This window comes from Lontra canadensis, unplaced genomic scaffold (assembly GCF_010015895.1).
Source record: "Lontra canadensis isolate GAN:19392208 unplaced genomic scaffold, GSC_riverotter_1.0 scaffold31, whole genome shotgun sequence".
NCBI classification, from domain to species: Eukaryota; Metazoa; Chordata; class Mammalia; order Carnivora; family Mustelidae; genus Lontra; species Lontra canadensis.
Genome location: NW_022631025.1, coordinates 17,708,064 through 17,724,979, shown reverse-complemented (window position 1 = coordinate 17,724,979; position 16,916 = coordinate 17,708,064). Strand labels below are relative to the sequence as shown.

The 16,916-nt window shown below is 41.7% G+C and overlaps 1 protein-coding gene and 1 long non-coding RNA gene across 4 annotated transcripts in view; one reads left to right on the top strand and one right to left on the bottom strand.

Moving 5' to 3' along the window:
* The window catches only part of CEP78 (centrosomal protein 78), a 30,001-nt gene extending 23,313 nt beyond the window's left edge, over positions 1-6,688 (bottom strand). For 2 of the 3 annotated variants that reach the window (XM_032866685.1, XM_032866686.1), the window contains exons 1-4: positions 6,303-6,688; positions 2,021-2,193; positions 1,854-1,926; positions 636-739 (exon numbers count right to left, since the gene is read on the bottom strand). In XM_032866685.1, coding sequence (XP_032722576.1) covers positions 636-739; positions 1,854-1,926; positions 2,021-2,193; positions 6,303-6,555 — 603 coding nt within the window. In that variant the 5' untranslated portion in view covers positions 6,556-6,688. The remainder of the gene's footprint in view (positions 1-635; positions 740-1,853; positions 1,927-2,020; positions 2,194-6,302) is intronic. The other variant, XM_032866687.1, reaches the window with a different exon arrangement.
* A 220-nt stretch (positions 6,689-6,908) lies between these two features.
* The window catches only part of LOC116873101, a 56,228-nt gene continuing 46,220 nt past the window's right edge, over positions 6,909-16,916 (top strand). Inside the window, exon 1 of the long non-coding RNA XR_004383739.1 lies at positions 6,909-6,953. This is a non-coding gene — a long non-coding RNA (uncharacterized LOC116873101). The remainder of the gene's footprint in view (positions 6,954-16,916) is intronic.

Below are 16,916 nucleotides of genomic sequence, written 5' to 3'. Positions count from 1 at the left end.
TAGAAATCACAGCAAAACACTTTCACGGTGCTTATAATGTGCCAGGCACTATTTTATAAAAACTAGTTCATTTAATCCTCCTAATAAAGCACAGAGGCTAAGTAATGTGTCCATGGTCAGAAGCTATGAAACTGGTGAGCTGGAATCTGAAACTGGGATATTTGGCTTCAGAATCCATGCTACTGACTATTTTCTATATCTGGGGTCAACGGACTTGCTCTGCACAGGCCCAAATGTAAATTTTTCAGCTTTGTGGGCCATAAGGTTTCCGTTGCAAATACTTAACTCCGCTGTTGCAGGACGAAAACAGCCACAGTCACAAAGTCAGCAAACGGGCCTGGCTACGTTTTAGAAACACTATAACACCCGGTGATGGGCTGTTTCCAAGAACTAAAAATACATGAAAGTATTATTTATAATGTATTATACACTAGATCTTTTATTACTACGGTTAAATGGATTACCTTTCCTTAGTGGTAGAACCCCAAACTGAAAACTGGTAATAATCTTTCAACAAAACCAAAACTGTAATCATGTATATCAAAAGACAAGAAAAGATGTGCCATCTTGTATAGGAGTATTAATGTGCTTTAATTACAGAATATGTTTTCATGAAAGTTTAAACAGAACGTCACCTTTAAGATCTTGGCCATGTGATCTGCTCCCTGCCATGTCAGATTACACCCCGTGAAGTTTACTGTCTTAAGAGTGATAGAGTTCTTTATACCTTGACAAATAACTAAAAGGAAAAAAAAAAAAAAAAAAACCACACACACGATAAGATGAAGAGCCCATACAGTCTGGTCAATTCTGACTTATTTGCTTTTTCTGAGTCTACCGGAGGTTTATAGCTGCAGTCTTAAAATCACTATCTACAATCTTCCCAGGCAACGGATGGATCGGTGCATTCTAAAATATGTCAGTAATAAAGGGTTATTCTAGCTTACATCAACAGTTTAATTTTACCTAGATGCTAGAATTGAATATTCTGAACCTGGCAAACTTTATGCCCAACTAGTCAGTAAAGTACTCTGTACCTTTTGAGATATAAGGAAGAAAAAGAAAAACCTAAAAAGTCTAAGACTCTTCCCATATATTCCTATATTCCTATTTCCAATGATATAACCCAAACTCATTTATCAGTTATCCATCAATTTAAATGTCAACTCTAAACCCAGAGTTTTATTAGGTGCTATGCAATATACTAAGCAATCTAAGACAGAACATGTCAAGTCTTAATCCCCTCAAATTAAAATACAGCCTTCCTTACCACCCCAGACCACTAGTGGACACAGTGAACACACTAATTCTTCAGGACCCCAATCAACAATTACTTTCTCTGTGATTACTTCTATGATACCCACCCCCAACCACCACTGAATTTGCTGGCCTTTTATATACTCCCGTAGCACTTTGCATGTATTTCCTATTTTAGTACATAACACAGTGCATTTTGTCATTATGATTGCATACAGATGTTTTAACTATTTAAGGATAATGATTTTGTCTTTACATTTTGCTATTTCCCTTCCCATAATTATTTCTTGATAATAAAAAGATGAATGAAATAATATAGTATATATTATACTGCATATATATATAGTATTATACTACATATATACGAACAATATAGTATATACTTGTGTGGCTTGTGGCTTAACATAATCTAAGTGAAAATGGTTCGGAGAGTATCCAGCATGACAAACTTTCAGTGTACAGGTGAGAGGAGACCATGGTTTGATCAGGCATTGGAGACAATCCAGGCAGAAAAGGTACAGACAGCAATTAACACGCAAGCAGGGAGACGTGAGATCAGTCTGGTTGGAGGAGACTTAAAAAACATTGAAACTTACTTTCTAAACCTCCGTCTCCAACTGGGCAGTTTGCAAGAGACAGGTGCACCAGAGAGGTGGATTTATTCAATCCCTTTAATGCGAAGAAAAAGTTAAAATTTTTATGGGTTGAGTTTCCCCCCAAAACAAATATCCAATGTTTGCAGGACACACTGGAGAAGCCTTACCTTTGTCAAGGCAGTCAAATCTCTCTCGCGCAGCACTAGTCCGTTCAGCTCTAGATTCTTGAGTGCACTTGATATACTTAAACAGCACTTGAGAGATTTACATAACTGGAAGGTCACATCTTTGTTTCTTATCGCAGGAACACGACTTCTGCAAACTTTACTTCTGTCAGAACCTAAAGCAAAATTATTGCAAAATATGTATTATCATTGTGAGAAAGCATCTGCTCTGTGTTCTTAAAGCCCTCTTTGAGGGACACATGTAAGCTCAAAGCATCAACCACACGAGATACAGAAATATAAACTATGGGTATAGAGGCTCCTATGAAAGCAAGATGCTATATCTAAGTGCGGCTTCAGGATAACCCTGAAGTTGAATCTAGAAAGGGAATGACCACATAGTCTGGGTGGGAGGAGCTTAACTGCAGAGAAAGCACCTGCGCAAAGACATCCAAGCCTGACACCTGTTGGCCATGGAAAATACTGCAGGTGGGGACGACGAAAGGCCAAAACACAAGGGGGAGGAGACAGAAATTACAATACAGAGGTTAGCCAAAGTAAGCCTCGGATAAAAAGCCTATGGCTTTTACCCGGAAGCTGATGAGGACAGAGGCTACCACTGGCACAGTAAAGGTGCCTCTGCAGGTTAGAAAAAAGTACCTAAATCAGACAGATTAGAAAAAGCACCTCTTCCTCAGGGCCAATTAGCCCCCTGGGGCTTGGCAGAGATTTCAAGCTTCTGTGCAGAGCAGAAACCTCGCAGCCCATACACAATAATCCTGTGCTGGTGAGCCCTTACAAGCATTATTTTAAGCATGTATTTTCATTTTAGAAGATCACTGAAGGGGTGCCTGGTGGGCTCAGTCGGTTAAAGTGGCGATTCTTGGTTCCGGTTCAGGTCATGATCTCAGGGTCCTGGGATTGAGCCCCGTGTTGGGACTCCATGCTGGGAGTGGAGTCTACCTGTCCCTCTCCCTCTGTTTCCGTACCCCCCCACCCCCGTCTCTCTCCTTCTTTCTCTCAAATAAAGAAAAACATCACTGAAGCCCAGTAAGCAGATGAACTGAGAGAAACTTTGAACTCAGAGGCAGCAACACTAGCTAGAAGTTGGCGAGGTGAAGCGCCTGGGAGGCGCAGTTGATTAGAGGATCCAGTCTTGATCTCAGCTCGGGTCTTGATCTCAGGGTTGTGAGACTGAGCCCAGTGTTGAGCTCAGCACAGAATCGCTTGAGATTCTTTCTCTCCCTCTGTCCCTCCGCTGCTCATGCTCTCGCTCTAAAATAAATAAAATCAAAGAAAGGAAGGAAGGAAGGGAAAGGAAAGGAAAGAAAAGAAAAAAGAAGAGGAAAGAAACGCAATGCTGGTGAGAATAAAGAAGCAAACCTAGGAGGTTGAAATCTACAGCCTGGAGCCACTGGATGCAAGAGAAAACAAAGGTTCAGGGGAAGAGAGTGGTCTCTATGACACATTTTTCTTACGTTCAATGTGAAAGATTAGGCAAGATTAAGCACAGTGGCCTTGACTTTGAGGTCTCTTCCCACTGTAATTGCTTCTGATTATTTTGGATACATCGAGTCCCTTCAGAGGTATGGAACAGTTACTACACCTGCATGAGATGAGAGAATAATGTGACTTCTCTTCACTAGGGGATAAATTGAAATGTCCTTGCAGAAGAGATAACAGATGATGTGAAACCCAGAGCCTAGAAAAAGCACATGACAATTGTTCAGATTTTTTTGGTTTTGGTTTTAAAGATTTTATTATTTATCAGTGAGAGAGAGAGAGAGAGAGAGAGAAGCAGGCTCCCTGCTGAGCAAGGAGCCCGATGGGGCACTCGACCCTAGGATCCTGGGATCATGATCTGAGCTGAAGGCAGACGCTTAACCAACTGAGCCACCCAGGTGTCCCAAGTGTTCAGGTCTAAAAAATATATCCATAGTCACCTTCTCTCCTGGATCTTCACATCCTGTGTCCTGGCTACTTTGTCTCAGCTTGTAAACATACTCAAGTGGGTCCATTTTATTTTCTATTTATTTTTTTATTTTAAGGATTTTTATTTATGTATTTACTTGACACAGAAAGAGAGACAGCAAGAGAAGGAATACAAGCAGGGGGAGTGGTAGAGGGAGAAGAAGGCTTCTTGCTGAGCAGAGAGCCCGATTCAGGGCTCTATCCCAGGATTCTGGGATCATGACCTGATCAAAAGGCAGACACTTCACTACTTAGCCACCCAGGCGCCCCAAGTGGGTCCATTTTTTAAGATTTTATTTATTTATTTGACAGACAGAGATCACAAGCAGGCAGAGAGGCAGGCAGGGGTTGGGGAAGCGGGGAAGCAGGCTCCCTGCTGAGCAGAGAGCCTGATGTGGGGCTCAATCCCAAGACCCTGGGATCATGACCTGAGCTGAAGGCAGAGGCTTTAACCCACTGAGCTTACCCAGGTGCCTACGACCAAGTGGGTCCATTTTAAAAAAAACATCTTTCAGGCTTAGGATTTTCTAGATCTTCTTTGTGGGTTACTTCAGTTTCTCCCATATCTCAGACATTCCCCCATAAAGCCCAGATCTGCACCTGCAGTCCCGAGATGGCTAGCAGACATGCTGGGATGCCCCACCGGACCCTCCTAAAGCATTAACGATGAAGTGAGATTTTCCTCCCAACCCAAATCCCCTCCTACTGTGTTCTGTGCCTCACAGAAAGATACCGCTATAAACTGTCACCCAAGCTTGCTGCCCTCCCCCGCAACTGGTCACCAGGCCCTGTCCATTCTATCTCTTTGATCTCTGAAATCCAGTCCTCCCTTTCTATACCTTAATTTGGGCTCTCAGATTACTATTTGTCCTCCTCCCAATCAACTGCCTTCCATATGGAGGGCACAGCAAGCTTCTAAATAAAAAAATCCATCTCATCATCCTTGTGTCTCCCACAACCATTGGGATAAACATCCAACTATGTGATAGGACAAACAAGGCCCCTCCCTGTGTGGCCCCTGCCAGGTTGGTTTCCAGTCTCAGTTCTCACTTCTAGAACCCTAAGTTCTTGTCCTGTAGTTTTGCCATATTTTTATATTTCTCAAACTTTCGCACAAGCAGCTCCCTTCTGCCATTTGAATAGCTTCTCACATCCTCAGAAAGGAGGCACCTCCTCCAAGAAGTCTCCCCTGAACATTCCTTTCATTGTTCTCTGCTTTGCAGCACCAGAGGTTACTTCTTCCAGAACACTGACTACTGTGCTTGTGTTTACTTGCTGCCTCCTCCAGTAGAAGAGGACATCCTCTAGGCCAGGAGCCTTGCCTCCAACAGTGCTTAGTGCTGGCTGAGCTCATCTAAGTGCCCAGAAACTTTATACAACTTGTGCAATTCTTTTTTTTTTTTTTTTTTTGCCAAAACGATTTTTTTTTTAATTCCAGTGTAGTTAACATACAGTGTGATATTAGTTTCAAGTGTACCATACAGTGATTCAATAATTCTGTACAGGGGCTCAGTGGGTTAAGCTTCTGCCTTCCACTCAGGTCATAGTCTCAGGGTCCTGGATCTCTGCTCAGTGGGGAGCCTGCTTCCCTCACTCTCTCTGGCTGTCTCCCTGCCTATTTGTGATCTCTCTCTCTCTCTCTCTCTCTCTGTTAAATAAATAAATAAAATCTTTAAAAATAAATAAATAAATAATTATGTACGTTACTCAGTGCTCACCAGGGAAGTGTACTTTTAAACAACCTGTTAATTCTAAGAAGAGATGGAAAGAATAGTTTTAATGCCACTTTACAAGTGTGGGTATTGTAAAAAAGTAACTCGCTCAGGCCACACAGAGTCTATCTACTATAAGATGTCACTAAAAATAATAATAAAACAAAAACAGTTTTTTTTTTTCCCCCCCTAAGAGCTATGTCTTACTCAAACCGAAACGAAGCAAAAGCCTGAGCTGTATCAGTTTTCCAAATCGCTTTGTTCTCTGTCAGGCTAACTCGTTCAGAAAACCAGGCAAGATCTGTCGAACGCTTAACGATGCCCCAGACCGCGCTAAGTGCTCTACGAGCAATAACTCCGTGCATCTTCGCAATCACCACGTAAAGCGCGTCCTGTTGGCCCACATCACGGATGGGAACGCTGAGACCTACGGGGCCGTAACTGACTCACTCCGGGCCACTGAGCTGGTAAGAGTCCCCGGGGTGCTGCACCCAGACCGCGGGACTGGCCACCCCGGCTGGTGCCCAGCCTTCACCGGGCACCGTCTAAAATCCCGCTTCGCCGCACCGTCACCAGGGCCCCCCGAAGCGGGAACTACAAACCTGTTTCGCCAAGCCACGGCTGGAAGAAGCTCTTGATAGAGACTAGGGGCAGATCTTTATTAATCTTGAGGGTGCTCAGGAGCGGCGCCCAGTCCACGAGGCGCAGGCGGTCGGCATTGAAGTCCAGCACGCCCTCCCGCAGGCAAGCGCGCACCGAGGGCAGCGGCACCGAGTCCTGCAGCGCGCACAGATATTCATAGTGCGAGAAGAAGTCGGCCGCACTGTCGCGGCGCAGCTTCACCGAGTCGATCATGGCCAGGCGTTGGCCTCCAGGGACGCCGGCGGCGGAGACAATGCCCGCGGGCGCCCGGGAGTGCCGGGTCGCTCACGGCCGGGTAGCTGCGACCCCGCGGCTACGCAGCACCGGCAGCTCAGCCGGAAGACGCAGGGTCCCCGGCCACAGCTAGGCCGGACCCTCGACGCCGCGCTCCCGCATCGCCCCCCGCCCCCGCCGCAGGCCGTTGGCTCCCGCCCCACCGACCTCAGCCGCGCGGGACCGCGATTCAAGCCGGCGGGCGGAGCCTGCAGGGGCGGAGCGCGGAGACGTCAGCACGCGCGCTGTGCGTCAGCCCGCAGGGGGAGCCCCGCCTCTCGGGGGGACCCGGCGTGAGATCAAGAGGCGGGCCCTCCGAGGCGAGGGAGGTGCGGAAGGTAGGCGGTTTTCGGGATTTGAGGTTTGCGGAGAGGTTTTTCTGGTCGAATAACAGTGAGAAATCGATGTAGCAGCACAGTTAAAAAGTGGTCTGAAGTTCTGACGCGTGTCTTGTTTGCACCGCCCAGGAGAAAAGACCCTTAATAAGGGATGTGCAAGCGATTTAGTGGATGTCCACTGCTGTCCATTAAATCTTTGCTGTGTTAATTCCTACAAGTAACTCTTCATTTTTGTAGTTTCGACGTACCTCACACGGCTGTTGGCATATTTAATGAGTTCCATAAATTCAGGACGTTATTGCGATTACTAGTAATCGCTTTGTGTTGACATTTAACTCTCTCATAATTGTATTGTCTTCTAGGCTTTTTTTTTTTTTTTAGTAAAACGATAGAAGTTTGTTAGATGAAGATACAGAAAAAGCTCTGGAGTGAGAGGGGGTCCCGACAGGGTTGCCTTTAGGGTTGGTCTTTTATAGAAAGCTAACCAGGGAATGTAAATGCTTTTAACATTTCTTTTTTTTTTTTTTTTTAAGATTTTTAATTTATTTATTTGACAGAGAGAGCGCGCACAAGAAAGCACAAGCAGGGCGAGCAGCAGAGGGAAAGAGAAGCAGGCTTTCGGCTGAGCAGGGAGCCTGATGCGGGACTGGATCCCAGGACCTGGGATCATGACCCGAGCTGAAGGCAGATGCCCAACCAACTGAGCCACCCAGGCGCCCTGCTTTTAATATTTCTATTGATACCACCACTGAGCAAGGACTATCCATAACACCTTCAAATGGCTTACTTCCTTTTTAGGGTATGGTTGATTATCCGCCCGCCCTTTTTAAAAAGATTTTATTTATTTATTTGAGAGAGAGAGAGAGAGCACAAGCCAGCGGGGAGAGGCAAAGGGAGAAGCAGACTCCCTGCTCAGCAGGGAGCCCGACCTGGGTCTGAGTGGAAGGCAGATGCTTAACCAACTGAGCCACCCAGGCACCCCCATTGCAAGTGATTATCATAAAAAGGCACCCACCCCACTTGCTTAGGGCAGGGTGGCTGGACCTACCCTGCACGCCCAAGGCATTATTTTTTTCTCAAAGGTTTTTATTTATTTATCTGAGAGAGAGGGAGAGCACAAGTGGGGACCGGGAGGCAGACGGAGAAGGAGAAGAGCACGCCCCACTGAACAGGGAGCTCCAGGCAGGGCATGAGTTGAAGTCGGTTGCTTAACCCACTTGAGTTACCCAGGCCCACCCTCCCAGGCATTATTTTAAGCACTGTTTAAGTATGAAATAATTTAATTTTCCTAACAACTCCATAAGGAATATATGATTGTATATCCACTAAGTAGGTAGAACTCAGATAATTGGCCTCTGAACCTGCATTTGTATACAGTTTCTAGAATGGTGATAATCTTTAGGTGTTATGTTTATAGCATTCCTCTTCCATTATAGAGCCAAACTAAAATGGACTCACTTATGTCAGGGACAAAATGAAGATGGTCAATTGCCACACATAAAGGAAACTTAAATAATTACAGGAATATACAGCTCTGCTTAGAAATCAGCAAAGGACACCAGCCAGTCCCCGAATGCCAACTCTGATCTCACCTTCTCTGGACTTCCTTGTTCCCTTGACTCAGCTACCCTGATCCAAATAAGATAGAATACGACTAGGCAACCACTCAGCGGAAAAAACCAAATAACTTCTGCATTGCCCCATAAAAATCCCTTAGCCTGCGAGAGACTCAGAATTGATTGCTCCCAGAGGCTGAAGGTCAAAATCCTTGAAATAAGCTCATCTTTCTGTTTTGTTTTATTCAATATGTGGAGTTTGGTTTTTGACACCATCCACTGGTTAAGTGGGATAATTTTACCTCTCATTTACTATATTTCACTGATTCATCCTGACATTATTCCCAGACCCCCAACCCAGCTTACTTTCCCGTGGATCCTCAGTGCTGATGCCTTCTGCTCATCTCTAACACTGATCTTCTCTGGACCTGGTTTCAGAGCAACGAGTTTATTGGATCCAGTCACAGACCTGTGTGAACCTGGTCAACAACATAGGCTGTCTTATTTTAACTGCCAAGTCATTCTCATTTCTTTTTTCCATCCCTTTACTTAAAACAATTCACAAGGGCTCTTCCAGACCTCCTCTATTCTTTTCATGTCACCATTAGATACTGTGTCCCTGCTCTCTGACCTGAAGAAGATACCTCTTATTTCACCCGCAAAATAAGTTTTCAGGCACAGACTTCTTCAACTTCTTTCCATGAACTCTGGCTGCCTTCCAATCCATGCTTCGTAATGCAGCCCCTGCTTCCTGTTCGAATCCTTCCATAACTTCTCATTTCTCTTAGGATAAAGGCAATCCTCCTCACAATTGTTTAAGATATAGCTGCTCAATGTGGACTCACAGACTGGCTGCAGTTGAGAATGGTTACTGTTCTCTAAGATGAGGAGCTTGCTTCAGAATGTAAATGCACTAACCATCCTGTTCATTTCAGCAGATGAGATTCTCTTGATGATGGTAGCAGTGTGTTGGTACATTCTAGAGCAAGCTCCTTATCTCACTGTCCACTGGCACTTTGAGTGTCTGATCCCCTGATCCAGCATCCCCTTGATGTGATGGAGGCATGATCTCTACAACCTCATCTTGCACCCCTCTCTCTTTCATTTTTCAGGAGTCTAGCCCACAGTGGACTCCTCTCAGACCTACATACTTGTGGTTCATTGTCCATGCTTTCCCGTCTACATGAATATTCCCTTCCATATGCTCCCGGTTAATGCCTTCTCATCCTTCTCATGTCATGTGTCACATTGCCAAGGAAACATTCCCTTACCTACCCTACTCATCAAATCCCCCAACCTAAGCTCTTATAACACCATGTCTCTCTCATTCATAGACTTCATCACATTTCACAGCCCATTTTTTTTTATTAATTTTATTTTTTTAAACATATAGTATATTTTTATCCCCAGGGTACAGGTCTGTGAATCGCCAGGTTTACACATTTCACAGCACTCACCATAGCACATACCCTCCCCAATGTCCATAACCCCACCCCCCCCCCCCAACCCCCCTCCCCCCATCAACCCTGTTTGTTTTGTGAGATTAAGAGTCACATATGGTTTGTCTCCCTCCCAATCCCATCTTGTTTCATTTACTCTTCTCCTACCCCCTTAGCCCCCCATGTTGCATCTCCTCTCCCTCATATCAGGGAGATCATATGATAGTTGTCTTTCTCCGATTGACTTATTTCGCTAAGCATGATACCCTCTAGTTCCATCCACGTCATCGCAAATGGCAAGATTTCATTTCTTTTGATGGCTGCATAGTTCCATTGTGTATATATACCACATCTTCTTTATCCATTCGTCTGTTGATGGACATCTAGGTTCTTTCCATAGTTTGGCTATTGTAGACATTGCTGCTATAATCATTCGGGTGCATATGCCCCTTCGGATTACTACGTTTGTATGTTTAGGATAAATACCCAGTAGTGCAATTGCTGGGTCATAGAGTAGTTCTATTTTCAACATTTTGAGGAACCTCCATACTGTTTTCCAGAGTGGTTGCACCAGCTTGCATTCCCACCAACAGTGTAGGAGGGTTCCCCTTTCTCTGCATCGTCGCCAGCATCTGTCATTTCCTGACGTGTTAATTTTAGCCATTCTGACTGGTGTGAGGTGATATCTCATTGTGGTTTTGATTTGTATTTCCCTGATGCCGAGTGATATGGAGCACTTTTTCATGTGTCTGTTGGCCATCTGGATGTCTTCTTTGCAGAAATGTCTGTTCATGTCCTCTGCCCATTTCTTGATTGGATTATTTGTTCTTTGGGTGTTGAGTTTGCTAAGTTCTTTATAGATTTTGGATACTAGTCCTTTATCTGATATGTCGTTTGCAAATATCTTCTCCCATTCTGTCAGTTGTCTTTTGGTTTTGTTAACTGTTTCCTTTGCTGTGCAAAAGCTTTTGATGTTGATGAAGTCCCAATAGTTCATTTTTGCCCTTGCTTCCCTTGCCTTTGGCGATGTTCCTAGGAAGATGTTGCTGTGGCTGAGGTCACAGCCCATTTAAGATAGAAATAGAGATCACCATATGGTCTGTGAGGAAGAGATCATGTCTGTTTTGCATCGCCAGGGACTAACACTGTTACTACATGCTACATATAACTGTAGCACTAGTTACAGTACTTCTTAAATGAACAAATGAATGTACCTAATCAATCATCAAGCCCTGGCAGTTTTTCCTTTATAGCATCTCTCGTACTCCTTTCTTCTATTTGTGTTGCCATTATTCGCCATTTATTATCTTACATGTGGATTGTGATGATAGCTTCAGGCTCTCCTTACATCATTTATAAAGCTTCCCTAGGTTCATGGGTCATCCTGTTGCCCTGCCCAAACCTTCCATGACACCTGTTGCCAACACAACAAACCCCTAACTTTTAAGAATGACATTTAAAACTTTCCACGGTTTGGCTTTAATTTCACTTACCCGGCTTGTTTTTAATCTATGGGTCTAATTATCTCTACATCTTTGCTTCCTTCCAGCTCTGTGTATTGTGTCAAAAACTCTTCTAGTCACCACCCTTGTGTCTCCTTCTCTGGGAAAGTTTCACAGACAATCCAAGCAAGATATGGATCCCTTCTCACCTCTGAACTTGGGAACAGTTTAATAGGATGTATCTGGCACTGCCATAAGGCATCTACATCTTATCTTCCCTGCTGGTATCTAAACTCTTTGAGAGCACGGACACATCTCTGTGTTCTGTGCGGTTCTCAGCATTGCTGTTATACACATAGTCAACCTAGTCAGTGAATATTTGGTGAATGAATGAATGAATGTTGAATGAAATGAGTTCTCTGGCTCTTTCTGTCTTTTTCTACTTTTCAAGGTTCTGTAGTTAGTTACATTTGGACAATAGGCTGCTTCATAGCAACATAATAACCCAGCTCACAGAGTGTTGCAAATAGCTGCTAAGAACATCCCTCTGCCACTTTAGAACAGCTTGTTCCCTCTCAAATGAAGAGCAGGATTCCATACTTATTAAATGCCTTTGTTCACTTGGCCTTTAGAGACACTGGGGACATCAGTGCTCTATATTCAGCGAAATGCCTATTTTGATTATAATTTTCCCTTGTGAATAACAGCTATCCAAAGATGTTCCTGTACAATTTTTCACCCTTTTATATTCACAAAATGTATTTTAACTACATAAAAGCATAAAATAAATAGAACTCCATTTATTTTTGGTAAAAGTATAGGGAAAGGTCTTTATGGCACATTACCAAACTTGTTTGGGGAGATTTTAAACATGTGAAATGTGTTAGAGAGGCACCAAGAGTTCAAGAATTCTCAAAATTCAGACACAGTTGCCTCATGTATCGGCACAGTGGCAGCCATCTATATAACAATAATTTGGAAGATGCTGTATTAGTCCACTCAAGCTGTAATAATGTGGAACAAATCATCCTAAAACGTCAGCAAGATGTTGACATCAGCAAGAATTTGGGGGTTTTTGATCTATGGACTAGCTGTAGTGACTGTTTCAGACCTCCTGGTGGCTGGTTTTCCTCCATGGTTGGATCCATTTGAGGTCTGTCCCACATACCTGACTCCAGGGCCCAACTGTGGGTTAGCTGCCTTCAGGGCACACTCTCTTACTGTGGCCACTGAAACACAAGAGGTGAGCCCACTTAAGCCCATTTAAGACCTCTGCTGGCATCATATCTGCTCACACTACACTGACCAAAACTCATCCCAAAACTCAACTATTGTTATTACATTGCTGGGAGAATTGTTGATGATAAGATGAGCACAAATGAAAGGTTTGAGATTCACATCTTCCTTACTAACATTGACAGTCAATGGAACATTTCTGGGGAACTGAAATGGTAGCTTTTTGTGATTTCTATCACATTAGAGTTTGCCAAAGCCATTTAAGTAAAACATACATAATATAGCACATCTCGTTTTAATTTTCCCCACCATTCCACCACGTATTATCAGTGTGGTACCTAACAGATAAACAAACAGAAACTGAAGCAACCCATTGCTAGCACACCTACTTCACAAGAAATACTAATGGAAGTTCTTCAGATGGTATCAGACTCAAACCCACAAAGACAAAACAAGACAAAGAATTCAGACTAAAAAGACAACATAAATTCACATTTCTTCTTTCTTGACTGATTTTAAAAGTACATAAATGTTATATTTATATTTAGATGATTATGCACCTAACAGATAGAACTGTAGTATATCTGACAATTCAGACAAAGGAGGCAGGGAGAACAAAGCTGTGTTTGAGTGAGAATGACACTAGAGCATAACCTGAATCCATAGGAAGAAATGAGAACCAGAAATGGTAAATAAACAGACTGACCTAACAAACTCCATTAATATTTATTTGCTCTTATTTCTTCTCTCAGCTCCCCTAAAAGGGGTAAGATTATTTACAGTCATACTTATAACAATGTATTGTTGAATATGTGACATATATAAATGTAATAAAACCAAAAAGGGATGAGGGAGGAGTAAAGTTTCTATATCTGACTGGAATGAAGTTAGTTTAAACTGAAGTAGATTCTGATAAGATATAGATTGTAAGCTTTAGAACAGCCATTAACTAAAAAAAAAATTGGTAATAATAAATGGAGTTAAATGTTACTCTAGAAAATATCCATTTAATATATACAATATATTCTACAAAGTAGAATAGAGGAGCAACAACAACAACAAAACCTCCAAATGTGAGACATGTAGAAAACAAAAGGTAAAATGACATAGATCCTACCATATCAATAATAAAATTAGATGTGATTTAATGAAACAATCCAATCAAAAGGCAGGATTATCAAACTGGATAAAAAAAAACAAAAAAAAATGTGTGGACAGGAGGTACTCCTTAGATTTAGAGATACAAATATATTCAAAATAAAAGATGAAAAAATGTACATCATACAAATAGCAACCAGAAGAATGCTGTAGTGGCTAGACAAATACTGGACAAAATAGACCTTAAAACAAAGACGAAAAGGAGTTGCTGGATATAAGAGGGAGATTTCATGATGCAAAAAGGGCCTAAACTGAGGTACCTGGGTGGCTCAGTTGTTAAGCCTCTACCTTCGGCTCAGGTCATGATCCTAGGGTTCTGGGATGGAGCCCCGCATCTGGTTCCCTGCTCAGCAGGAAGCCTCCTCTTCCCTCTACCATTACCCCTGCTGTGTTCCCTCTCTCGCTGTGTCTCTCTCTGTCCAATAAATAAAACCTTTAAAAAAGAAAAGAAAAAAAAAAGGTCAATCCATCAGAAGACATAAAAATTGTTAATATGTGCAACTTGTAAGAGAACACCAAAATGTGAGAAGAAAATAGCAAAATACATGAAGAATTTAAGGGAGAAATAGAGAATTCAACAATATTAGTTGAAGACTTCTATACCTCCGAGTCAGTAATGGATAGATAAAGTAGGCAGAAGATTGACAACTAGGTAGAAGACTTGAACCACACCACAAATTAACTAGACCTAACAAAGATCTGTAAAACACTCAGCCCAACAAGACTTAGATTCATCATCTTCTCAAGTACATATGTAACACTCTCCATGGTAGATCATGTTCTAGGCCATAAGATGAGATTGAAACCCACACACACTGTAGGTGGGAATGTAAATACTGCTGTCATTTTACAAAATGGTCAGACAGTTTCTCGGAATGTTGAGCATAAGAGTTATTCTGTGATCCTGCACTTTCTGCTACAAGATATATACTTAGCAGAAGTAGAAACTTAGGTGCACACAAAAACTTTCACGTGAATGCTCATAGAAGCATATTAATAACGTCAAAAAGTGGAAATAACCCAAATGTCAATAAGAAATGTGTAATATTCATACAATGAGCTATTTTTGAGCTATAAAAAGGAATGAATTATTGATACATGTTACAACATGGATGAACCATGAAAGCAATATGCAAAGTGAAAAAAACCACTCACAAAAGACCATATATTGTATAACTCCATTTATTATAAATGCCTGGAATAGGCAAATCTGTAGAGACAGAAAGTAGATGAGTGGTTGCCTAGGGCTGAGGGGTTGAAGACAATGGCAAAAGACTACTGATGTGTCTTGACTTTTATGTGGGGGAACAAAAATCTTCTAAAATTGGGTTTTGGTGATGGTTGTACAACTCTGTGGATTGCACTGAATTGCTTACATTAATGGGTGAAATGATGGCAAATTATGTTGTGTAAATTATATCCCAAAGCTGTTAAAATTATGATAAATTTTATGCTTAGAAATTTGGAAATTCATCCATGATTACAATTTCTTAAAAAAAAAATGCAGCCTAAAAATAACCCAAGAAAGAAAAGAGTATCTAATAACCCCAGGTAAGTACATTTACAGAAAACAATTTCCAGGGATAAGTGACTTTCTTGGTAAATTCTTCCAAATATTTAGGGAAGAAATAGGAATCTTAAAAAATTTCCAGGAAACAGAAATAACAGAGTACACTACTTAAATCTTTTTTTTTTTTTTAATGAGGCCATCATAAACTTCAGACCAAAGCTGAAAAGAATATTACAAGAATGGAATCACAGGCCAATTTCTCTTCTGAACATGCATGCAAAAATTGTAAACAAAAGCACAAATAGTATCCATGGTATGTAAAACTATAATACATCCCAACTGAATTGGTTTTATTCTGGTATTCAGCTTACTGTCCAAACATAAAATAGATCTCAGGAATAAACTCAAATGGAAATAATTCATGTAAAAAAGAAGTCAATAAAAAAAAAGAAAGTCAATCAGGAGAAACACAAGAATGAATAAGCACAACAGATAATGCCTTATAAAAAATAGATGAAAAATATTCCATAAATTACTGAATATTCTAAAATTTTAAAATAAAAAAAGCAGTTGAAAAAGATTCAAGAGAAAGTGACAAATACTGAATATAGGCAAAAAAAAAATCAAATATACAAATGATAGGAGCACCTAAAGAATAAAAGCAAGGAAAGAGAACAAATACTAACAGTATAATTTAAGAAATTTTCTAAAATAATAATAGTAATAGTAAAAATAACACTAATAGAAACTGCATTTTGAACAAGTATATTACATACCTGGAATAGTAAGTCAGAATGATCAACACCAAGTTGTATTCTAGAGAAATTTTAGACCTAAAATGGGAGGTTGGAATTCTAATTCTAACAAAACTAACTTTTAACTATAAAGGACATGGACCAACTATTAACCAACACGCAAGAGGTCAGGTTATCTGAATTCCATGAACCCTTATGAGGGAAACTATTAAAGAAAGAGTATCACACGGCCGAAGTGACCAGAGATAATCAATATAAGTATGACTGATGAACATTAAGTGTAGTACTGCTTGTAGAATGAGAAGTAAATAAGGGTTAAACAGGAAAGACTATCGTATGCAATGGCTGTAAGCTCTGGCAATGTAGGTATTAGTCCTGTAAGTGACAGAGAAACAATGAACAAGCACCAAATGAAGTTAAAACTGTTTTCAAGGGGCGCCTGGGTGGCTCAGTGGGTTAAAGCCTCTGCCTTCAGCTCAGGTCGTGGTCCCAGTGTCCTGGGATCGAGCCCCACATCGGGCTCTCTGCTCAGCGGGGAGCCTGCTTCCTCCTCTCTCTGTCTCTGCCTGCCTGTCTGCATACTTGTCTGTCAAATAAGTAAATAAAAATCTTTAGAAAAAAAAACCTGTTTTCAAGCATTGTATATTGAAATTGCAATTCTGAGTCTGTTCTGTGAGTAATATGGAATGGAACAAATGAGGAATTATGGAGTATTCTATTTTTTTAAAAAAAAGATTTTATTTATTTGGAAGAAAGAGAAAATGTGCATGCACAGGAGGAAGAGCAGAGGAAGAGAGACAAACAGACTCTGCACTCAGTGTGAGCCCAGTACAGGGTTCAGTCTCACAACCCTGAGATCATGACCTG